Genomic DNA, 25804 nt, shown 5'->3' on the forward strand with positions numbered 1-25804 from the left:
TGTCCCCGTGTCATTCTCTAATCTGGGTATTGTAAAATTAAGAAACACCTAGATCCAAGAGTGATGTTCCTAAGCGATAATCAGATTAAACTTGACATATACAAATGTGCTTCACCATGCAGTATCAGAAATACAAGGCAACACAGCTTAAAAGCAACTCACGCTTACACTAGCAACCAATGCAGCTGCACTAATAATGGAGCGGCTGTATCAAATTTGGATACCCTAACTATTAATCGTGCAGTAGTGTTTAATAAGGTTTGAAGATTTTTAGTCACCTTCTTTACAACCTATGTAAATTATGTTGCAATAGTCGATGTGCAAAAACACCATTGCTTACGCCATCGATCTAAACACTTCTGGCTTAAAATTCGATCTTATATGACGTAACTTCCATAATACTCTAAACAGCTTGTTAGCTACTGCCTGCACTAGCTCTTGAAATGAACATATTTATCGAAGATCACTCCCAAAATAGCCATGCTGGGGCAGAGCGATGGTCCATCTAGCCCAGTATCCTGCTTCCAACAGTGGCCAATCCAGGTCACAAGTACCTGGCAGAATCCCAAATAGTAGTAAGATTCCATGCTACCAGTCCCAGGGACAGGAGTGGCTTTCTCCATTTCTGTCTCAATAGCAGATATTATGATGATGATGATTATTATTATTATTGATTTGGTGACATCCATTTGAGGAGCTCATCGCTAGCAACTATCTATATTGATCTTAGCAGCATAAAGTAAACCAGAGTTGCCTTGCATACTTCATCACAGTTTTTCAAGTTAGGTATAAAGAGGTACATAGATCTAAGACTGGTAATCAGACAGAGCACAAAACTGTAATGCCTAGAAACTCCCATTCTAATTTCCAACATTCATGCTGTGTCCATAGTCATATCAGATAGCCCTCTGCCTCCCATATTTGAAATGAGTGTATACATTTTTCAAAAGGAAAGACAACGTGGTCAGTTGGTTTATATTTTATTCCATTACTTTTACATATATTAATATTAAAATATGATAATTGTTACACTTATTATTACAATTGAAACTGAGCATTCCTTAACTTTCTGGTCAAAAATCAATTGTGCTGCTATTTGTAATCTGAATAAACTAGCAATGAGCATATTTCCTGTGTATGATGAAGTTTGTAAGCTATTATTACTACATGCCCTTATGCCTGCTGGCAGCATTTGATTTTAATCAGCAAGGTATACGTTTAATGGATGATTTGTTTTAAACTGTTTACTTGGTGCATTGACTAAAGCTACAGAAATCACAACAGCACCACCTCTGTCAATCTGCCACTGACCCACAGTGGTGTGACCTATTGCCTGTTGCTAATGGACCAGAAAATGCTCTTCCATGTCAGTGTAACAGACCTTGCAAATTGATGCAATGACTAATCCTAACAGTGGTCTTAAAATCTAAATGTGTTACATCTGTAACAATACATGGTTGCTGCTGGTCCAGAATAAATAAAGTATGTTCTGCAACCTTGGATCAATAAACTACTTATCAAAGGCATAATTAACTTCATCTTACAGCTCAAATACCACTAAAACCAGAAACAAACAGAAACTTCATGTAACAATGTATTTATTTTTGCAGCTTTTTCTTGCAATGAATTCTTGTCAGTTTGTTTAAGCAAAAGGGCACAAAAATGTTGATACAAAGATGAATATCGATGCTCTTTTTCAGGGCTGGCATATTTATCACCAAAGAATTCCAATTCTATTACACAACTTTATTGCTCTCCTGGGGGGCAAGGGGGAGGGAAGAGCCCTGAATAATGTGATAATTTGGTTATCATTTGAGAATGTGTTTCTCTGTTAAGCATATGAATACATTTGCTAGTTGCTGTAAGAGCAATTATGAATGCTCACCATTTATTATTTTTAAATTTTTTTATTTATTGAAATTTCTGATAATACAACCAAGACACATGTTGTACAGAAACATAGGAAAGGTCATCCTAGAACCATATAAATGAAATAACCAAATAGGTCAAGGAAATTATTAACCTATATCCAGTCCATGGCACTGGGGGGGGGGGGGGGGGGGGGAGGAAAGCAAGCAGAAAATCAAAGTGAATTTTTTTTTTTACAAAACAAAAAAAAGTGACATGTAGCACAAGACTCTCCAGCTAAACTAAACTATAAAGACTTCAAACCGTCACTCTCTCTGGCGAGCTAGAAATGAGTCTTCTACTGTTATTAAAAGCCGAAACCTATAAAGGAACAAAAAAAAACCATATGTAATATAAAGTTGCAGCCAGTGATATAAGTGCTCCCATTTGGAGAACACCTGGTCTAAGTAAAATGTTTTCTCTTTTTCTGGGTTTCTTTGGTCAGCTCAGGAAAAACTCCTGAACCAAGAACCCAGAAACAAAACACTTTTCTTGAAAATAACTTGGAGTAACCAGTTGCAGTCAGAGGGCAAAGGTAATGTTATCTCCAAGGTAGCAAGAGTTACAGATTCAGAATTGGGCGTCTGCAGAATTTCCTTGTGCCAAAAGTGTTTCTTTTTTTGCGATGACAAGCAATAAACCCAAGTTATTGGAGGAATAGATTCCTCTGGAACCAATAAAACCTTCTTCAAATAACATTTAAATATGTCTTTTGGTGTAACAAGGAAGTTTTGGAAAATGGAGAACCCTAAGATTAGAAAATCTTATGTTATTTTCCAGACATTCAGTCTTCCTTTTCATAAGGGAATTTTCTTTAATTAGAGATACATTCACCTCTTGAATAGATTTAGGAGGTCTTTTACTAAGGCGAGCTCACTTTTTTAGCGCGTGCTACAAATAGGCGTGTGCTGAACGTTAGATACACTGATAGGAATACATTCGCATCTCTAACGTTTAGCGTGCGCCAATTTTTAGTGCATGCTAAATACATGTGCGCACCTTAGTAAAAGACCCCCTGAATTTGTAAAGTATGTTCTTCTGAAGACTAAGAGCTTTGCTTCATTTGAGTTTGAAGAGTATTAATAGAGGTAGTATTGGACTAAACATTCAAAGTTAAGGTTGCAACTGCATGGAAAGTGCTTTATCTAAGTTGGCAACAGCTGTCCAAATTACTGATGTTAGACGATGCTCCACCTGGTAGCGGGGGTCCAAGGTGCCAACGACTCACCGTGGACTGAAGAGCTTTTACCCTCACACCTGAGGTAAACATCTATAGGACCAGTACAAATTGGAGTTTGCCTTTCTTCTTCATCATAAACTGCTGTGAGAACTACACCTATGCTACAGGTGCCCTCTTGGCTCCTTCCCACCCTGAAATCTCACCATTTAGATAAAAATATTTTATTTAATGAAGCCTTGGGCTCACTTCACTCAAACTTATCTCTTAACGAACCTACTAATAGATAGTTTTCCCATAAAATAAATACACCATTAACTATCTTTTATTAAGTCACCCTACCTTACAACAATAGAAAACATCAAGAAAGTATCCACTGAACAATTTTTGAGCAACAGAAAAAAAGGTGACAACAATTTTTGATATAATATTCCTGCCCTCCATTACCCTCCCCCCAGCCCCACAGTTTCTTTCCTCTTAAGTGCAGACCCCCCTACCCCCGGCTCCCAGACTCCCCCTGGGAAGGGGTAGATCTTTTAAAGTTTCCAAATTGTTTAACAGGGAAGATCAAAATCATATTATTACATTTTCCAAGTAAGGATCCGATGCCCTGACAAAATACCTGCCGTTTCAGTAGACATTCTCTCTATTCACTATAACTCATGCATCTGATTTTGCCAGAGCATCAAGGCCGGGGATTGTTCTTTTACCCATTGCAGCATAATGTATCACTTTACTATTAGGCACACTTTGGGCCAAATTCTATAAATAGCAACGCCACCCCCCACCCCTCCGTTCTAAGTGCTATTCTGTAAGAGGCTCTGAAAGTTAGAATATCACTTAGCAGCAGGATTGGCGCCTAACTTTAGAGATGAGGATTTACACCAAGTAAAGCACAAAGTAAACCCTGGTGTAAATCCTTGCAGCTAAATTAGGTGTTGAATTCCTCTTATTCTATAACACCACACATGAATTCTGCCCATGACCCTCCTATGGCTGCGACCCTTTTTGGAGCCATACATAAAATGTATGTGCAGATCTTCGCTACTAAATATGTGTGTGTAAATTTTAATTAATGCCAGTTAGCACCAATAATTGATCATTAGTACTGAATCAGCTCTAAGTGGCATGCTATTTAATTAAATTGCACATGCAAATTGAGCGCACAAATTTAAGTGCCATTTACATAATTTGGGGGTTTACATTGAAATAAAGTAGAAATTTGCACACCTTTTACCACATCATTCATTATATTCAGTAGCCTTTTATGTGGGTCACAAGAAAATGCCAGTTATACATCTGTCCCAAATGAGCCATACAGAGGGGCATTTTCGGTATGATGTGTAAGACTGACTTTGGATGTTTTGCACAAAATGTTGCTTTATGACACTTTTTAGACATTTTTTTCTTTCGAAAATGAGCCCCACACAGTCTGTCAAAATGTAGATATGTAAGGGCAGTACTACATACAGTATATAAGTATGCAGTCTACATTTCTGTTATTGGTTGTAGGATACCGCCTTTTAAAACAAACCAGTAAAGTGGTTTACAAAGCAAAATTAAAAATATAAAAGAACTCCAAACAACAGGATAGTACACAAAAGATAGTAAGAAAGCATGAAACAAAACAGTCATTAGAGCCCACAGTGACTACATTCCATAAAGAAGGGTATGTACAGACCACAGTTCACTGATGATCTGATCAACTCCCTGCCTGAACACCAAAAGCTTTAGAGAATATATGGATTTTTAATCCATTTTTTAATTTTGGAAATGAAAGTTCCAGCACTAAGTGGGCTGGGAGGGAGTTCCACAAAAAGGGAGTTCTATAGTAAAAGGTAGAAAAACATATGGAATCAAAAGGAGCATGAGACACAGAGGGAACATATAAGCAGTATGGCGTGTAAGGGATAATTAGGGAAGGAGATACTGGTACATAAAATATTTTGAGTTAGAATGAGAATTTTAAACTGTTCTCAACTGCTCAGGAAGCCGATGGTTACATATGAGGAGTGGAATGACGTCTAATCTTTTCACATGACTTAGAACCCTGGACTGATTGAATATGTTGAGTGAGGGCTTGATTGAGACCCAAATAAGCTATATTAGAGCAATCCATTTGCCCAATAACTAATGCAAACAGGAGAGTTATCTGAGAGGATTTATCAAGAAACTAGTAAATAAAGCCCCATTTCTGACACAAATGAAACGGGCGCTAGCAAGGTTTTCCTCGGAGTGTGTATGTTTGAGAGAGTGTATGTGAGAGTGACTGTGTGTGAGAGAGTGAATGTGCGAGTGTGTGTGTGTGAGAGAGAGAGTGAGTCTGGGTGCGAGTGTGTCTGTGAGAGAGAGTGTGTGAGAATGAGAGTGCAAGTGCGTATGTGAGACAGTGTGAAACAGAGAGAGTGTGTTTCACACAGATACAGTGTTTGCGAGAGAGAGAGTGTGTGTGAGACACAGACTCTCGGTGAGACTGAGTGTATGAGACCAAGAGAGTGTGTGAGTGACTGTGTGACACATAGAGAGTGAATGTGATACAGTGCGAGACATAGAGTGTGTGAGAGAGAGTGTGTGAGAGTGAGAGAGACAGAGTGTGTGTGACAGAGATACCTCCCCCCCTCTGGTGTCAGCCCTCCCTCCCTCCCTCTCTCTGGTGTCAGGCTCCCCCCTCTCTCTCACTGGTGTCTGAGCGTTACTGTGCAGGACGCTGAGCTCTGGCTGTGCTTCAAGGAACTGACCAATCCTATTTAATAGAATGCACCTCCAACATTCTGAAGCTGAGAAACCTCGTGTGGTTGGTCACTTCTGCTTGTGACGAACCCAGAAGTACGTGATGTCAATTCAGGAGATGGATACAGAGAGCAGGAATGCCTCAGCCATGCAGCCAGCTTCAGAATGTTGGATGACCAAACGGAGAAAAACTGGCCCAGAACATAAAAGCATGCCTTCACTACTGAAGCAATTTGGAGTTCGAAAGCTAGTTTCTGGTTTCCAGAATTATTCTAGGATATTTTTATTACATTTGTATCCCACATTTTCCCGCATAGCAGTAGGCTCATTGTGGCTTACAGGTTCCGGAGAGGAGAGTACCAACTCCAGGAATATATACAGAGTGGAAAATAGAGTAACAGTAGGTGCAAGGAAGCTGATAAGGTTCCGGAAAAGAGAATACAACTCTGGGACGAATATATAGTAGCATATATAGTAGAATATATATTTAAACTGAGATAACCAGTGAAATGGGGTTATTGTGTTCAAGAGGTGTCAATGATGGAGAATGCAAACGTCCTGCAATCCAGGATGCCACAGTTTGAGTGGTAAGGATAAGGAGATTCTTTTGTAACCAGTCACTTGACCTAATACTAATTGGAGCACAGACAAATCAGGCAGTGTAATGAATAAGCAGTATATCATCCGCATAACAGAATTCCAAAAATACTCATGTTTTGAATTAGCTCTGTTAAAAGATTTATAACAATGTTGAACAAGGGTGGCATGCCACAGAGCAACATGAGAATCAGAAGAAGAAGATGATAATGTGATCTTAAAAAACCTGTGCTGCAAATAGGAGGCGAAACACTGAGGTACCTTATCAGTCATACCAATACCTACTAATTAGTTGAGCAAAAGAGAATGATCTACAAGATCAAAGGCCACGGTCAAATCAAGTGAGACAATCTAATATGATCATTGTTATTTATTTGTGGTATATTAAAATTGAACTGTGTGAATATGATATTTCCATTATGTATGGCTGAATAAATGTTGCTAAGAAGAAACATTTCAATGCTGTACCCTGGAGGAAAACTGGACTGTTGTGAGTGTAACACTTGAGTGTTCATGATGAATTATAGTAGTTGTAGACATAACTAATCTTTCTACTAATTTGAAATATAGAAGAGACTGAGAATTGGATGGTAATGAGAGATAGGGTCAAGATTGGGCTTTCTTTAGTGTCTGATTCACAATGACTTGCTTCCAAGCAGCTGGACTGTACCAGAAGAACTCTATTATTTATCAAAGTCATATAGCTAGAAGAATTAAGCCATAGCAAGACATACTGATCCAAGTGGAGGGAATGGGATCTAGAGGACAAGTTGTGACACAAACAGCATGAATCATTTTGGAAATGCATGGTGGAATGCATAACATTTTTAATGGTTTTTAGCTCTGTTATAGTTTTAAAAATTGTGATTTCCTAGTGTTTTAGGACAGCAGAGGTGATGGACACTATACTGAAATTCCAAATGACTTTGATATATAAAAATGCTTTTGCTAAAACAGAGTCAGTTGCCAATTTGGATTTTAAATGAAGGATTAAGTCTAACTTTATTTATTCCTGTAGTTATATATACCGTACGGGGTCTAAACTGGATACTGTGCAGTTTACAGTAATATAATAAAATAAAGATGGGGAGGAGACACCAGGAAAGGGAGAAGAAGAGCAGGGTAATCCAAAGGCTTCAGAGAAGAGATGAGCTTTGAGCAGAGATTTAAATCTAGTATAATATGATTCTTGATGGAGATGAAGTGGGAGTATGCTCCAGAGGGAAGGGCCAAGAAAACTAAAGGAGGAAAGCAGGAAGAGAGGACACAGTTAAGAGGTTGGCAGCAGAGGAGCATAGGAGACTTTTTTCAGACTTGGTTTGATTGGTAACTGAGGTTACCTGTGTCCTGCTCTTAATATCTCTTAATATCTTCCTGATAAACTATTGACTCCTTTATTCTATTTCACCCTTTTTATTCTATCCTATTAACACAAAAAAACAAACAAAAAAAACCCTGTCCTTTCACTTGCAGAGGGTCTGACCTCTGTAAGTTCCTTATCTGTCTCTATCCTATTGCCTATATTGCACTGTGATTTTATATTTTTATGCTGGTATTGTCTTAAAGGGATTTTAGAGAATTGTGTTTTGAATATCTGTGCTAGTGATTTCATCTTTTTATGCTGGAATTGTTTTCATTGGAACTGTGTTTTAACCTGTGCCAAGTGTTTTAAACCTATGACTTAATCTGGTGACATTGAATCTGGTGTCTGTTTTCATTAGTATTGTGTGTTGAATCTACACTGCCAAAGACTTAATTCAGTCAATTCTGGTTATATAGCATCTGGTGACTCATAGCTCTGGAGGAGGGGCAATTTTGTTTTGAGCTGGGTAGTAGAACCTAAGTTTACCTTGTGAGCTGGGAGCTGCGCTGGGCATTTTCAGACAAGTATCTTCATTACACTTAATTGGTCAATCCTAATTCTTGTTATTCCCTTTCATAGTTCACCTTTTCACACTTGTGAATCAAATCCGCAAATTAACCTTTTCCGTAGATGGGAAGGCGGTAGAACTAGAGGGCACGAAATGAGATTGAAAGGGGGCAGACTCAAGAAAAATGTCAGGAAGTATTTTTTCACGGAGAGAGTGGTGGATACTTGGACTGCCCTCCTGCGGGAGGTGGCGGAGATGAAAATGGTAAAGGAATTTAAAAATGCGTGGGATAAACATAAAGGAATCCTGTTCAGAAGGAATGGATCCTCAGAAGCTTAGCGGAAATTTGGTGGCAGAGCCGGTGGGGCTAGTGGTTGGGAGGCGGGGCTAGTGCTGGGCAGACTTCTACGGTCTGTGCCCTGAAAATGACAGATACAAATCAAGGTCAGGTATACACATAAAGTAGCACATATGAGTTTATCTTGTTGGGCAGACTGGATGGACCGTGCAGGTCTTTCTCTGCCATCATCTACTATGTTACATCATTATGACCTTCATTCAGTGCAATATATGTTCTGCTTTAATCCTAAGGCAAACTATCTGGAACCTTAGAGCTTGTCCTATCTGTCAACTGTGGGTGAACTACAGAGCCATTTCAGCACTTTCAAGATAAGTGTTGGATGCATTTTTCACATTGGATTACATTTCAATTAAAATAATTTTGCAATTAGAGGTTTTTTTTAGCCGATGATAACAGCAAGAACTCCTTGAATCTAAGAAAAAGATTTTGGAATGAGAGTCTGTTGAGGCTTTTTCCTCTGTATGCAAATTTTTAGTGAGAAAGACCATATACCATATGTGAGTAAGTGATTGAGCCTTGTCCCATAATAGTCACAATGTAAATACATAGATATTTTCCATGGGCTTAGTTTGACTGTTTTGTTTTATTTATTTATTTATCACTGGAGTGCGAAGGGTGGGGCTTCACAGATTAGCATATCATTTGCATACATACATCTCATACATATTCATTATGGTTGTTCAAAATACTCACACACAGACTAAAACACTGAATATGAAGCCAGCATATCAAAACAGCAGAGATATATATTTTTTTAACTGAAATGAACCAGCAGCATGGGAAATTTCTCTCATTATTCCCTCTCTCACATTCACATAAATTAGCAAGTGGAGAGTGCACTTTCCTTTTCCTCTTACCTAGGCCTAACACCATCACCCACTCATTTTCTCTTTTCCAAATTCTAGGTCTTTCTCCCTTCCTTCCTTCCTTCCTTCCTTCCTTCCTTCCTTCCTTCCTTACCAGCACTTCCCCCTACCATCACATGGATAGAAAAACAGCCACCCCTCCACTCCCAAAGAGGTAGAACTTTTTTCCTTGGGCCATCCACAGGCAGCACATTTTTTTTTCTTCCTCCCCCACCCCTCCCCAGGCAGCATTTTATTTCTAGTCCTTCTCCTTCAGAGGCAACACTTACCCAGCGCTGCTGAGAGACTGAGCCGGGCCCTGGGTAGGGCTGCCGCTGCCGCCCCTCCCTTCCCAGGACTGCCGCTGCCGGGCTCCCCTCCCAGGACCTCCACTGCTGTCCCCCCATACTGCTGCATAGCCAGACCACAAAAATTGGGGAGGGGGGGACGAAGCCCAAAGTATGGGGAGGGGACACTCTGCCTCATCTCCCTGCCTCCCCCCCCCCCCCCCGCTGCAACTCCACATACCTTGGCTGACGAGGGTCCCCAAGCCCCGCCAGCAGAAGCCATCCAGAGCTGTTCTCCACCACATTGCCTGCCCTGTGACTGCTTTTCCTCTCATTCCAGGCAAACCAGAGACCCTGAAGCCCTGTGTCTGCTCCTGTCGGGACATTATCACCTGGGTCCCATCAGGAGCAGGAGAGAGACAGACTCCTTCCCTTAGTCCATTCTCTCAACCCTTCTTCAACCCCTGCCTCCCAGGGCTGGTCAAACCTGGTAAGCAGGGTAAGCACTGCAGGAGGGCGCCTGCCTTCAAGGGCGTCACTTTGCAAGCTAAGTATTTAATCTCTGCTGCTCATCTCACTCTGGCTCCAAAGCTGTCAGCTCTCTGTCCAGTCCCCTCCCCCCTCCAACTGAATCTGGCTCTGAAATAACTTGTGGGAGCTCAGCTAACCTCTGTCCTCTGCCCAGAGAGGGCTCAGACAGAGACAGCACAGCAGAGCCTGGACCCTTGTTTTGTCAGAGACTGCTGTTTAGTGCTGCACCTGACCCACCCTTTTCCACCTCCACCCCCACCCCCAACACAGCAACTCACAGGACAGGAGTGCTAGATGCCTGCTTTGAATTCCTAACCATCACCTATCTCTCATTCCCATTTCAGTAACTCCTGTTAGTCTGTCCAACTCAGATTGTAGAATATGTTAGTTTATGCTGATTAAGTCTGTCCTAGCGAGATCCTAAGCTGTGCTCAATGGGAAGGCTATTGTGCTGCATGCAGAGTCTAACTTCTTAGGATTTCAGGTTAATTTTTGAAGAATTTGAAGAGGGGCTATCTCTGTTCTACATGTGTGATTGCAAGACCAAGGGTCTGAATAGGGATCTGTTTGTTAGATTCTAAAAGTTTGATAACACATAGTTTTTCAGAGTTGGCAAGACTGTCTGTTCTCCTAATTCCTGGTCTGTGTGCTAAGTTATTTTTCTTCTATACTGGTGTAATATTTTGAATGATGCCATGGCTGGTAAAAAGGGGTGTGTCTACTGTGGGGGCGGAGCCATAGTGATCCCGCCTCTGGATGGGTAGGGGCGCCGACTAATAGACTGTAGGAGGGCCTCCTTGTCATCCTTTTCTGAAATCACTGAAAAGGGAACTGCACATTTTCTTTCCTCCTCCAAATTGCCTACCTGTTCCTCTTATCCTATTCCCACCCATCTACTTAGCACTATCTCTCCTACTGTCATCCCTTCTATCTGTCATATCCTCTGTCTTTCACTTTCCACTGCAACTGTTCCTGATGCCTTTAAACATACCATAGTTACACCACACCTCAAAAAATCTTCATTGGACCCAACCTGTCCTTCCATCTCCGTCCTTTTCCTATCCAAGAAACTTGAACATGCTGTTCACCACTGTTGTTTTTACTTATTTCATCTCAAGCTGTTCTTGATCCACTTCGATCTGACTTTTGCCCTCTTCTTTCAACTGAAACCATCTTTGCTAAAGTCCCCAATGACCTGTTCCTGGCCAGATCCAAAGCTATCTATTCTATCCTCATCCTTCTCGATCTATCTGCTGCTTTTGACACTTTTGATCACCGCCTACTCCTTGATACGCTGTACCATATGCCTGGAATAGATTTCCTGAGCCAGTATGTCAAGCTCCATCTCTGGCCATCTTCAAATCTAGGCTAAAAGCCTACATTTTTTATGCTACTTTTAACTCCTAACCCCTATTCACTTGTTCAGTACCCTGGTCTGTTTTATCATTCCCACCTTAATAATTCCATTATTTGTCTTGTTTGTCCCAATTAGCTTGTAAGCTCTTTCGAGCATGGACTGTCTCTTCATGTTCAATTGTACAGCGCTGCATACATCTAGTAGCGCTATAGAAATGATTAGTAGTAGTAGTTAGTCTTACCTGAAATATATTTTATGTTTAACTGAGAATATTATGAGAATATTACTTTTCTAAGTTTTGTCTGATCATTAAGTTTAGTTTTAGTTTCTACACTTCAGGTACACTGAACTACTACTACTATTTAGCATTTCTATAGCGCTACAAGGCATACGCAGTGCTGCACAAACATAGAAGAAAGACAGTCCCTGCTCAAAGAGCTTACAATCTAATAGACAAAAAATAAAGTAAGCAAATCAAATCAATTAATGTGTACAGGAAGGAGGAGAGGAGGGTAGGTGGAGGCGAGTGGTTACAAGTGGTTACGAGTCAAAAGCAATGTCAAAGAGGTGGGCTTTCAGTCTAGATTTAAAGGTGGCCAAGGATGGGGCAAGACGTAGGGGCTCAGGAAGTTTATTCCGGGTGCAGCGAGACAGAAGGCGCGAAGTCTGGAGTTGGCAGTAGTGGAGAAGGGAACAGATAAGAAGGATTTATCCATGGAGCGGAGTGCACGGGAAGGGGTGTAGGGAAGGACGAGTGTGAAGAGATACTTGGGAGCAGCAGAGTGAGTACATTTATAGGTTAGTAGAAGAAGTTTGAACAGGATGCGAAAACGGATAGGGAGCCAGTGAAGGGTCTTGAGGAGAGGGGTAGTATGAGTAAAGCGACCCTGGCGGAAGATGAGACGGGCAGCAGAGTTTTGAACCGACTGGAGAGCGGAGAGGTGACTAAGTGGGAGGCCAGCAAGAAGCAAATTACAGTAGTCTAAACGAGAGGTGACAAGGGTGTGGATGAGGGTTTTGGTAGAGTGCTCGGAAAGAAAGGGGCGGATTTTACGGATGTTGTAAAGAAAGAAACGACAGGTCTTGGCAATCTGCTGGATATGAGCAGAGAAGGAGAGAGAAGAGTCAAAGATGACCCCAAGGTTTTGAGCTGAGGAGACAGGGAGAATGAGAGAGCCATCAACAGAAATAGAAAACGGGGGGAGCGGGGAGGTGGGTTTGGGGGGGAAAATGAGAAGCTCGGTTTTGGTCATATTTAATTTCAGGTGGCGTTGAGACATCCAGACAGCAATGTCAGACAAGCACGCTGAAACTTTGGTTTGGATGCAAGGTGAGATATCAGGGGTAGAAAGGTAGATTTGGGAGTCATCAGCATAGAGATGGTAGGAAAAGCCATGGGATGAGATTAATGAACCAAGGGAAGAAGTGTAGATAGAAAAGAGGAGGGGACCAAGAACAGAACCCTGAGGTACGCCGACAGGCAGAGGGATAGAAGTAGAAGAGGACTATAGACAGATCGTCAGTGAAATATATCTTACTAGAAACTCACATATTAAAAAATATTAAACCCCTTTAAAATGTTAGGTAGTGCTAATGAACTGCAAAATAATTTTTTCACTTGCTTTGCCAGGATATATTAAGATAGAAGTCTTGATTTCTTGGGGGTGGGGGGGTGCAACATAAGATAATATTTGTATGGAACAGTATGTATGATTTTGGGGATGTGTATTTTAGATGAAAGTATATGGCTACAATTAGTTCCTAATGAAAGCATTAATTTTTAGGTACCTAGAATACTTTTAAACATTGGACACCTACATATGCCTTTAACTTTATCTACAAATATATTTTTATTTTTCAGTTGGAAGTACAGTCCTGCTGTGTGTTTTTTCCAAATGGCAACCTACCGTCACCAAGCACAATTGTTTCTGGGGATATTCCCGGAACTGTGAGAAGCTGGCACCATGGACAAGCGAGCATGCCTGGAACTCTGGTCCTTTGCCTGCCAGAAATAAAAATTATGAGTGCTGGCCATAAATACATAGAACCACTGCAGGATATCCCATTTGTTGTTTCAAGACCCATTCTTGAAGAAGGTACGCTGATTTCACAACATCTTTCAACTTATAACTAAACTAGTAAAAAAGGCCCGTTTCAGTTTTTAAGGAAACGGGTGCTAGCAAGGTTTTCCTCCTAGTGTGTATGTTTGAGAGAGTGTGTGTGTGTGAGTGACTGTGTGTGAGAGAGAGAGAGTGACTGTGCGAGTGTGTGTGTATGTCAGAGAGAGAGTGGGTGCAAGTGTGTCTGTGAAAGAGTGTGTGTGTGTCAGAATGACAGTGTGTGCGAGTACATATGTGAGACACAGCGAGACCGAGAGTTTGCTGAACCCCCTTCCCTCCCCCCTTCCACCCCTGTCTGAGTTTGCTGAAACCCCTCCCACTTCTTGACATGTGAGTTCCAAGACCTCCCCTGCCACTTCTTCCCATGCCCCTCTCCCCTTCCCACTCCGAGTTCCAGGACCCCTTCCCCTCCTCCCCTTCTTCCCCTCCCCTTCTTCCCATCCCCCCTACCCCCTGATCCAGGACCCCCCCTGCCCTTCCAGTTCCAGTACCTGCCCCTACCCTTCCAGTTGATTTCCAGGAATCCCCCCCCCCCCTGTGTCGGTCATGACCCCCTTCCCTCCCCTGTCGTTTCAGGACCTCCCTCCCCACCTCCTGCACGTTTTTACCTCCCGCACGCTTGACACAGCCTCTTCTTTCGCTTCTGTTTCAGCTGTTCCTGTGGACGGGACCACACGAACAGTCGAAATAGAAGCGAAAGAAGGACCCCATTCCCCCCCCCATATGTCGTTCATGACCCCCCTTCCCTCCCCTGTCGTTTCAGGACCCCCTCCCCACCTCCTGCATGTTTTTACCTCCTGCACTGTAGGGACGCCGCTTCACACAGCCTCTTCTTTCTCTTCTGTTTCAGCTGTTTGTGTGGTACCGCCCTCAAGGGCGGGACCACACGAGCAGCAGAAACAGAAGCGATAGAAGAGGCTGTGTGATGCGGATGATGTCACTGATCTACTGCCGGAATCAGACCACGGAGCCACGGTCCCAGGCAGAGACCGAACGTTGGAGGTGAGAATTATTATATAAGATTGCTTCAAATTGTTTCCAGAAGCATTGCAAACACCAAATGTGCCCTGTGCGACACGCCCCCTACTGATGCAGTACACTCCTGCCCCACCCACTAGTGATATTGGCGCAAGAGAAGCCAGTGGACAGTTTCCCTTGTGCCCTATGTGGCTGCACATGTCTCACATAGCTTGCTATGGCCCTGATTGTTTCTTTCCTTCCACCACTGATAATGATATTAGGCTTCAAATAGAAATATTTTCAATCCCAAACAACTAGGTTAACTTTTAAGAGGTTTCAAGTATTTTAATAATATCGATAATGATAATACTTACAAAAAAAGGTTAAAAATTTCAGTTTCAGGGACAAATATATTTAAAGAATACAGGAAGTTTAATAAAACTAGCTTGAAATTTGGATTTGAATTTGTTCAGATTTGATTATGTACCTTTCCATATACAGTCTCAGATAGTATGTAGAACATAACAGTACAGAATAATTCTTATTGTGCAAGCCATATACAAGTACAAATTATTAAACACACAGCACTTAGCATTACAGTTTTGAAACAAGTGCCACAGTTAAACATTGGAGGTGATTTTAGAAGGGTTAAGACATTATTTGCATGTATAAAAAGCTGATTTACATGTGTAAATTGCTTTACACGTGTAAGTGACAATTAAACCATAACATATACATATAAACCTGAAAATGTCCCCTTTGTCACTTATACCTATTTTAAGCCATGTGTAACTCTGGGCTGACTTCTCATTTGAACCAAGGCTAGGGAGGAAAGCCTGAAGAAAAAGTAGTGGTTACCGCTCTGATGTTAAAAACCACCCCAAAATTGTAAATGTTTACATTCTGTAACTCAGTGGCTTAATTGACAAAATCTACTGCTTAATTAGCAGCTAGAGTAGAAGAAAGGTATGAATTTAGGAGTCCATGGTTATTAGTTTTGTGATCTACTACTAGATCACATCATCTTTTAGAAACACTTGAAAATATCAAAGTGAGGAGGGGAAGAGCTTTGTGTTCATTTTGTTTTATAAGAAACCTGTCTAGCTCTGTTCTTTAGTGTTTTATCAGTCACATTGCCTGTTTGGGTTAGTGCCATTGAAAATAATCGGTTAGCGCTGACCTCAAAACTGGCTATTTTGGGGAGATTCTGAGGAAGGAATCAGCACTTGGCCAATTTAAGTGCTGATCCTCAGCACTTAACAAGCCAGGTTAACAGCATAAATAGGACCACATAAAAGTCATTCCTATCTTTATACAGTAATCCATAACCATTTAAGTGCTGAATATTGTACTTAACAGGCTATGCTTTAGCCAGCTTCAGAAACCCGGAAACTTAGTGCCAGTGCCCGGACACTGCCAGCATTGAATTTTCTGGATTTAATGCCAGCAGTGGTCAGTAAAAGGTAAATGGGACTTGATATACCGCCTTTCTGAGGTTTTTGCAACTACATTCAAAGCGGTTTCCATATATTCAGGTACTTATTTTGTACCAGGAGCAATGGAGGGTTAAGTGACTTGCCCAGAGTCACAAGGAGCTGCAGTGGGAATCGAACTCAGTTCCCCAGGATCAAAGTCCACTGCACTAACCACTAGGCCACTCCCTCACTCCTAAACACTGATCACTGCCGGCTGAATATCGGGCCCATAGCAGACAGTAGTGGTGGTGACATGGAACTATTTTTAAGGATCCCTTAGAGTCATGTAGGATGTAAATTCTGCAAGGAACATATTACATTCTGAATCTTTACGGGTAGAAATTTACATGTGATAAATGTGACACTCAAGGGGTGTCACCGGAGACTAATGGGGATTGAACAGGTTGGTTATGGCCCCACAAATCTCCCAGAATCTGTAAGGGAAGCCTCAGCACTAAGCATGGAAGGGAGCCATAAGGAAACAGACAGCACACCAGCTCTTACCTGAAAGAATGACAAAGGGTGAGAGGCTGTGGGGTTGTGTGCCTGTTATCCCTGGGCAGAGTGTGGGCCTTCATATTCCCCACAGGAGGCTAACAGTGGGAAAGCCAGGAAGAGGAAGGCAGAGAAGCTTACCTCTAGGCACATCAGATTGATCCTCAGAGAAATGCTAAGTAAAGAATGTGGGGGAAGGGGCAGGCATAACCTGAGACAGTCACGCATGGAAGCCCAGGCTGGAAGGGAGGATCCTTTGAGCATTCTGGGAAAGCTAGTCTTCTAGCCCCAGCTGGGAGGAAGGCTCCTGAGGATGGGCTGGGAATTGTCTGCTCGTAATTCATCCAATTGGGAAAGAAGAGTAGCCAGAGGAAGCTCCTGGGAGGAAGGAAAGAGGGGCTCAGAAGCTACTTGAACATAAGAGGGCAACTAAAACGGCAGTAAGCAGAACAGTAAAGGGAGAAAAAGGCAGCTTCTCCCGAGAGAGATCCATGGACCTGTTCTGCCTGTGAGACTATGGACATGGGTTGCCTGGCAACTGGAATGCCTTAAGAGGGTAAGGACTTTAGGATTGCAAAAAGCTATGGAGAGCTTAGGGATTGCTTTAAAGGAACAGTGAGTCAAATGTAATTGATCTGCATTAGCTCTGGAAAGTGGTCAGTGGGAGGGTTCCAATGCCAGTGGGATGTACAGGGTGGGACCATTCCCCCTCTGCCTTCATTAGTCCTGGAAGGCAGAGGCCAGCGCAAAGGGCCGAAGCAGTGCACTATGGCAGAGTAGCACTGAACCAGGTGGGGAGTAGTGAAAAACACCTGATGGGCTCAAGAGGAAAAGCCCTTATATGTAAGCCTGAGGGCTGAGAGATGTAGAGGAAGTGAACTGATTAAGTTGCTGAAAAGCAATGGAGGGCGTGTAAAGCTGTGAGACAGACTGCTGTTTGTGAAGGCTCCAGAGAAGAAGCCTGGGTAGAGCTTGGAGAACCTGGGGCTGGAGTATTGTTGAGTTAACTGAGTCTGCTGAAGCTAAGGCTGTATTCTGGGTGAAAAGTATCACAGGAGTAATGCAGAGTTAACTGGGTCTGCTGAAGTTAAAGCTATATTCTAGATTCAAAGTATAATAAAGCTGGTAGCTTACTACTAAAGAGCACCAAGGCCGGTCTCCCATCTACCCCCGACACAAGGAAAAAGTGCAATATTGGGGGTTTATTACCATTTACCTGAAACAAACTGACATGCTTACAAAATTAGGCCACTGTAAATGGAAACCCATCAGCAATTTCAATTATCCCAGTATTGGTTGGGAAAATTCTCAAAAGCAAATGTGAGATAAAGTTTGTAGATGTAGTAAATGACTTCTTTGTGGAGCAACTGCTGGAACTGACAAAATAGAACACTATTTTAGATCTTGTTTTCAGTGGACTACAGGATATGGAGAAAAAGATAACAGTGGTGGAGCCTCTTGGCAATAGTGATCATAACATAATCAGTGAAAACTCAATGAATAAGCTAGTTAGAAGGGTGCTAAAAGGAGCAGTTATGAGGGTTAAAAATCTGCATGAGGTATGGATGCTCAGATAAAATATATTTCACAACCTAATGAAGGTTGAAAGAAGAACAAGTATCTGCCAACATGGCTAAATGGTGCCGTGAAAGAAGTAATTTAAGTCAAAAACTTCATTTAAAAATGGAAAGGATGACCTAATGAGGAAAAGGGGAAGAACATAAGCACTGGCAGGCCAAGAGATCGTGTCAGAAGAGAATTGCCAATAAAACTTTTTTTTTCAAATTCATCAAACAAGAAATCATTGAGGAAGTCAGTTGGGTCATCAGATTACCAAGAAGTAAATAAGGCACTTAAGGGAAATAAAGCTGTAGTTGACTATTGTGGAACACAATGTAGCCACTACTCTTTCCAACAATTAGCAGTTCATTTGCAAACCTTTTTTTAATGATTACTGATTAAAAGTATTTGTTCAACATTTCTGCTTTTTCCTGATTCCTACCACATAATTCTCTGCTTCTTAACCTTAAAATCCCACCATTTGTTCTTTCTTTCGCTGATGTGCTGTCGCGTCCCGCGATCCTACCTGCTCCTCCATCGCGGGAGGCGAGTGCCGGCGTCCTCCACGGGGCGGGATGGAGGGCCAAGGGCTCCGGTGTGGGGGCGGGCGCTGCCGCGGGAGTTATGGGTCGGGCCGAGACCGGCGGGCGGCGATGGCGACCACCGGGTTCTCTCTCGCCGGTGGTGAGAGTGAGGGCCGCGCCGCCCAAGATGGCGGCGCTAGCACGCTTGGACCGGCGTCTCCCTCGCTCCAGAGCTGGAGGTCCTGGAGCTCTGCCTACGCTGCGCCGGATTGGAGGGCCGAGGCCATGGCTCCGCCTGGGAGACCGGGCCGCCCCAATCCGAAGAGCTCTGTCGAGGCACGAGGTCGGATTGGTGGATCGCTCCCTCGTGGGCGGGGCGGTTAGGGGGCTCGATATTTAAAGACTGAGTTCACGCTGGCACGTTGCTTCAGGTTCCCTTACCGAAGCCGCTCCGTAGTTCCGTGTGATACTGTTTGCTAGCCGCCTATTCAGAGACTTGCTGGGAACTTGAATACTGTTTGCTAGCCGCCAATCCAGAGACTTGCTTGGAACTTGAATACTGTTTGCTAGCCGCCTATTCAGAAACTTGCTTGGAACTTGAATACTGTTTGCTAGCCGCCTATCCAGAGACTTGCTTGGAACTTGAATACTGTTTGCTAGCCGCCTATCCAGAGACTTGCTTGGAACTTGAATACTGTTTGCTAGCCGCCTATCCAGACACTTGCTTGGAACTTGAATACTGTTTGCTAGCCGCCTATCCAGAGACTTGCTTGGAACTTGAATACTGTTTGCTAGCCGTCAATCCAGAGACTTGCGTGACCCTGACTACTGGGGTTAGTACCCACACTCCTTGACTCCAGCCAGGTCAGTCCGCGACCCCGCGGTTCCAGCAGTCCCGCTGACCGCCTGCAGCTGGGGGCTCAACCTCTGGTGAACGGCGGTCGCCGCGGGTGAAGATTCGGGGTTGCGTGGCTGTCCCCTGAGGTCCTTCGGGCCTTGTGGGACCTAAGGGCTCACTGACATTGTGGACAAGACATGTGCCTGCCAAAAGATTTGTACCTTCACTTTATTCTACTAGTTTTTGACTCATGCCTTTGCCTTTCTACTTTTCCCATCCCTTTCATCTGTTCCTTATATTCTTCCTTGTGCTCCTCTTTCTGGTAACAGTCATATATTTAGAATGCAATTTTTTTTTACCTTTTTGACTTCTTTTGAAAAACAAATGTTTTTATCTACCGTCTTAGTTTTATTTATATTTGCAATATAAAGATCTGTTTCCTTTTCTTTAGCAAGTGGTGAGACATATATCAATGATCTGAATTTCAGATCATAATTCTAGAAGGAAGTGTAGGATGAAATATTTTTCAAAAGATTCCACTTTTAGATCACCTTTCCCATTAATGATTTTAATACAAAAAATACATATATAAAAAAACAAAATCCTCCCCAAACTTCTATGTAGTTCCATGACTTAAAATGAAATGTCTAATTATAGAAAAAAATCAGAGACTTTGACCATAAAGAGAGAATGTAAACCAAAAATAGCATATCCTCTTGGCTTGAGATTGTTATCATCCAAAAATTGACTCATCTTGATATATATACATATATATGTTAGCCAAGTGGACCATGTATAATTGCAGTATAAAGATCTGGACTTTCCTGTCTTCATTTCTCACCAAAATATACTTCCTTCATGAGAAAACCATCCACCTCAAACCCCAGCCAATGAGGTTTGAGAACCCACTATATATAAAGATAAACTACAGACTTTACAGCATACCCTGAAGAAAACCACTGCACAATGGCTGAGCATTGGTTCTACTTTCTCATATGCAGCAAAACCTGGATAACTGCAACAATCATTTGAGATAGCAGAAAGATCCTCAGATTCATCTGGAAATGTAGCCCTCCCAAGGTAGTGAGAAACACACTGCTCCCATCCAAACAAGTGCTTTGGGGCTACCCAATTTCAAAATCTATTATATAGTAGCACGACTCAGAGTTGTATGTAAGTGGCATAGACAAGCAGATAAACAATGGGTAGTTCTAGAATGAGCTCTTAGGGGAAGGGGTTGAGGGGAATTAGATTAGATTATCTGGTTTGGGGTCCCAAAGCAATAAGGGAGCAGGGGAAGTCTTCAGCACATGCCTCAAGAATATACTAAACTTATGGTTCAAGAATAAGGAGGTCCTCCTGGTGAGTAAGACAATATCATTATTGTTGTTGATAAAGTTTTGATTGGACTATGTGACTAGTGTGACTTCAAGGGTTTCCAGAAATGGGAAGTATAGAGACTCGCTAGAGTGGGGCACCTCTTTGTTCGAAGAGAATAGCTGCCTTTAATGACTGAAAGGAACAATTTGATATAAACCCAAAAGAGTATGGGTATCTCTAGATGAGATACTACTTGAAATCACGAAAGGTAGCAAGAAACCTTCAGAAAACAATCTTGAGAATCAGAATGGATTCTTCAGATTACAGTGGAACCTGAGGTAAACACCACAGTTTAGAACTCTTCATCCTATCATCTCTGTTCCCTAGAGCCTGAAGATGAGCATTATGACCCTTTTGTACATGATAATCATATAGGTTTGTTTCTTTGAGTTCAGTGTTTGTTATTGCACCTGCTTCTCCCAGTGGTGGATTTTAAGGGATAATCCAGTGCATGTTGTTTGAGAATGTTTCTTGCTTTGTCTTTGGGAAAAGACAGGAAGAGAGAAAGTAGGGATGGTGACAATGGCACACACTACTTTGCTGTAACAGTTTTACCACACTATTTGCCAATCTTTTTCTTCAGTTTATTTATTTATTTGGATTTTGCTCACACTTTTTCAGTAGTAGCTCAAGGTGAGTTACATTCAGATACATTGAGTATATCCCTGTCCCTGGAGGGCTCAAAATCTAAGTTTGTACCTGAGGCAATGGAGGGTTAAGTGACTTAGATCACAAGGAGCAGCAGTGGAATTTGAACCGGCCACCTCTGGATGTGAAGACCGGTGTTCTAACCACTAGGCCACTCCTCCAACTACTATTTGGATTTATTAACCGAATTTAAGCAAAGATTCACCCAATATGGTTATCCCATCTGAGCTGGCAGCTAATGAAGGACTTAAGGACACCAGTTGCCATAGGGCCAAGTCTCACGAAAAGAGGTCCATGATTTTGTGGCTCATACCAAAAATTCTGACCCTGCAGCAGCAAAAAATAATGCATTTTCCTGCTGCCAGATAGGTTAATTGAAAAACATGATGGAAAAGACAGTATGGCAGCACTGCTAGAGATAAGTTATGTATTTGCAGTATCTAGCTTTTCTTAGCTTGAATAGAGGCTTCATCTGGCATGGGTGAACAGGGCAAGGAGGAGGTGAGGTGGAGAGAGAAAGAGATTGTTTCCTTATCTCCGCTTACTGTACCACTGGCACCATCCGTATGTACTCACCACATACACAGTCTGAAAATCAAACTGCCCAGCCCCATTCATATCCTGCTATGCAGCTGACATCACCCTTCTAGTATGCTTACTTAAGAGGTTATAGTACAGAGGAGTAAGGCAAAACAGGCTGTCTTGAATAAGGAGCGATCCTGCAGGTGGCATTATTCTGTGATTGGCAGTTATTTTTATTTATTTGTTGCATTTTTATCCCACATTTTTCCACCTATTTGCAGGCTCAATGTGGCTTACATAGTACCATAAAGGCATTCACCAATCTGGTAGAAACAGTTACAATGTCATATTGTGGTCGAGTAGGGTACACATGTTACATGTACAGTGGGGTCGAAGAGAGGAAAGGTTGTAAAGTGTCCAATTCGAGTTTTGGTTTTGCTGTGTTGCAGGTACAGTGGGGGTCGAGGAGAGGAAGGTTATGAAGTGTCCATTTCAAGCTTTGGGTTTGCTGTGTTGCAGGGTGTAGGTGTTTATGTTGGGTCAGTGAGATACGCCTTTTTGAACAGGTTGGTTTTTAGTAATTTTCTGAAGTTTTGGTGGTCATAGGTTGTTTTCACAGCTTTTGGCAGTGTGTTCCATAGTTGCGTGCTTATATAGGAGAAGCTGGATGCATAGGTTGCTTTGTATTTCAGTCCTATGCAATTTGGATAGTGGAGGTTTAGGTATGTGCGGGATGTTTTGGTAATGTTTCTGATTGGTAGGTCTATGAGGTCTATCATGTATCCTGGGACTTGACTGTAGATAATTTTGTGGACCAGTGTGCAGATTTTGAAGGTGATGTGTTCTTTGATTGGGAGCCAGTGCAGTTTTTCTCGGAGGGGTTTGGCACTTTCGAATTGCGATTTACCAAAACTCAGCCTGGCTGCTGTATTTTGAGCAGTCTGGAGTTTCTTTGTGAGTTGTTCCTTGCATCCCGCATAGATTCCGTTGCAGTAATCTACATTGCTTAGTACCATTGATTGTATTAGGTTGCGAAATATTTCCCTCGGGAAGAAAGGTTTTACGCGTTTAAGTTTCCATAATGCATAGAACATCTTCTTTGTTGTGGAGATCACTTGGCTCTCGAGTGTAAGGTTACGGTCAATAGTGACACTGAGTATTTTCAGAGTGTCTGAGATAGGGAGGGAGTGTTCTGGGGTGATTAAGTGGGATGTGAGGTCTGTTAGGAAACGATCAGGGGTGGATTTTAGTAGGTAGCTGGGGCAGGTATCCAGTTTGCAGTGGGTGCTGGAGAACCTTTTGATCGTCTGGGTGACTGTTTCGACGGTGAGGGGCCTGAAGTTTGACCATGTTCGATCACCTGGGTATTCTCCAGGATTTAGATCCAAACTATTGATGAAGATCTCAATATCAGTGTTGTCGTGAGGTAGCGTTTTGTGTAGGTCTGTGATTTTTTTCCTTAAAATAGTTAGCAAGTTTGTCTGCAGATGGAATGTCTGTATTGGTTGTAGTGACCACTGTAGTATCTAATAGTTTGTTTATGAGTTGGTATAGTTTCTTCGTGTCTTTGTAGTCAGGCCCTATGTTAGTATTATAGTATGTTCTCTTGGTTTGCCTTATTGCATATTTGTATTTCCTTTGTATCTGTTTCCATGTGAAAATGAAAAATTAAGCAGGCTGAATGGTCTTTTTCTGTTCTTACTTGCTATGTTTTTTTTTCAGCACAGCTCCAACAAATACCTTGACCCACTAGTTCTTTGCTTTTCTTTAAGTATATACGCGGACAAAATCAATACAAAGGAAAGAAAGGACACAACAAACCCACACTACAAGAAAATAGAAAACTAACAAAAATCAACACAACTTCAAACCGAGCTGACCCCTACCAAACAATTCAAGTGGGATACATAAACGCCAGATCAGTAGTTAACAAAACAACAATAATAACAGACTGGATCACAGCAGGCAACCTCGACTTACTAGTCATCAGTGAAACCTGGATCCCCACGATCATAAGGGCCCCATAATTTTAGACCTATGCCCCCCAGGCTACAAAATCACTCACTGGACAAGAAAAAAAGAGGAGGAGGCATAGCACTAATCCATAGATCCCACTTCACTGTAACAACAGCCGAGTCCATAACACCCCAATTTGAAATCGCCTCAGTTAGAATCCATCATACAACTTTGCTTGACCACCTAAACGTTCTCTTGTTTTATAGACCACCAGGTAACTGTCATGAATGCCAACCATACTTCATGGATTTCATATTGAATACTTGTGTATCTGATTCCAATCTACTTATAATAGGGGACATAAACCTACACCTAGAAGACCCCAGCTCAACCAGTGCACGTGAATGCAAGGAATTCCTCCAACTATGGGACCTCAACTGGCCAAATATGCAAGCAACCCATGTCAAAGGGCGCACACTCGACCTTATCACACACAAACTGTCTTCAGACATAAACTTAATACCAGCAGATACAAAAATGGACAGACATACCATGGTCAGACCACCACAAATTAAACCTATCCCTGCAATGGCAAAAGAAAAGGCTCATACCACAATCAAGAATGCAAAACCTACACCACGAGAGGCCAAATTGACCCTGTAACATTCTGGCAACAGATCTACAAGAACGAATGGAAAGCACAAACAGGCTTGAAACACTGTCTTCTAGATTGGGACAACAGATGCAGAAACATATTAGACAAAATAGCACCACTACAAACAAGAACCTCACAAATACACAACTCGATACCATGGTTTAATGAAGAACTGAAAAAACTAAAAACACAAGTTAGGAGGCTTGAACGAGCATGGAATAAATAAAAGATGAATACACACAACGCATGGAAACAAATGTAAAGAAAATACAAATATGCAATAAGACAAACCAAAAGGTCACACTACAAAACCAAAATACGGCCAGGCTACAAAGACACGCATAAACATTTCCAACTCGTGAACAAACTACTAGATACCACACCGGTTACCACAACCAACACAGGCACCCCATCAGCTGACAACCTCACTAAATACTTCAACGAGAAAATTATAAAGCTACGAATCACGTTACCACTCAACACCACTGACCACGAAAAATTCATTGATTGTCTGGACCCAACCCCTGATGAATATCCAGCAGACCGAATCTGGACAAACTTCGCTCTACTTACCAATGTAACCGTCACCCAAGCGATCAACAGGTTCGCCAAATCCCACTGCAAACTGGACATATGTCCCAACAACCTAATAAAAGCTGCCCCTCAACGCATCATAGCAGACTTCACATCACACCTAAACTACATGTTACAACATGGACTCTTCCCTAAGGATAAAGGAAACATACTACTCACCCCAATACCTAAAGATTCAAAGAAAAAAGCAAATGACATAACCAACTACCTCCCGATAGCATCTATCCCTCTAGCAGTCAAACTAATGGAAAGTATGGTAACCAAACAGCTTACCAACTACTTAAACAAATTCTCAATACTACATGAATCACAATCAGGATTTCGATCCAACCACAGCACCGAAACAGTACTAATCACTCTCCTAACCAAATTCAAACAAGCAGTTGCAACTGGCAATAGTGTGCTTCTCCTAC

At 42.1% G+C, this 25804-nt stretch overlaps 1 protein-coding gene across 1 annotated transcript in view; it reads left to right on the plus strand.

Moving 5' to 3' along the window:
- VPS13B (vacuolar protein sorting 13 homolog B) overlaps window positions 1-25804 on the plus strand; it is a 1674799-nt gene that overhangs the window by 608872 nt on the left and 1040123 nt on the right. The window contains 1 exon segment of the mRNA XM_030217225.1: window positions 13526-13760. Coding sequence (XP_030073085.1) covers window positions 13526-13760 — 235 coding nt within the window.

Source organism: Microcaecilia unicolor, chromosome 1, assembly GCF_901765095.1.
Source record: "Microcaecilia unicolor chromosome 1, aMicUni1.1, whole genome shotgun sequence".
Lineage (NCBI taxonomy): Eukaryota > Metazoa > Chordata > Amphibia > Gymnophiona > Siphonopidae > Microcaecilia > Microcaecilia unicolor.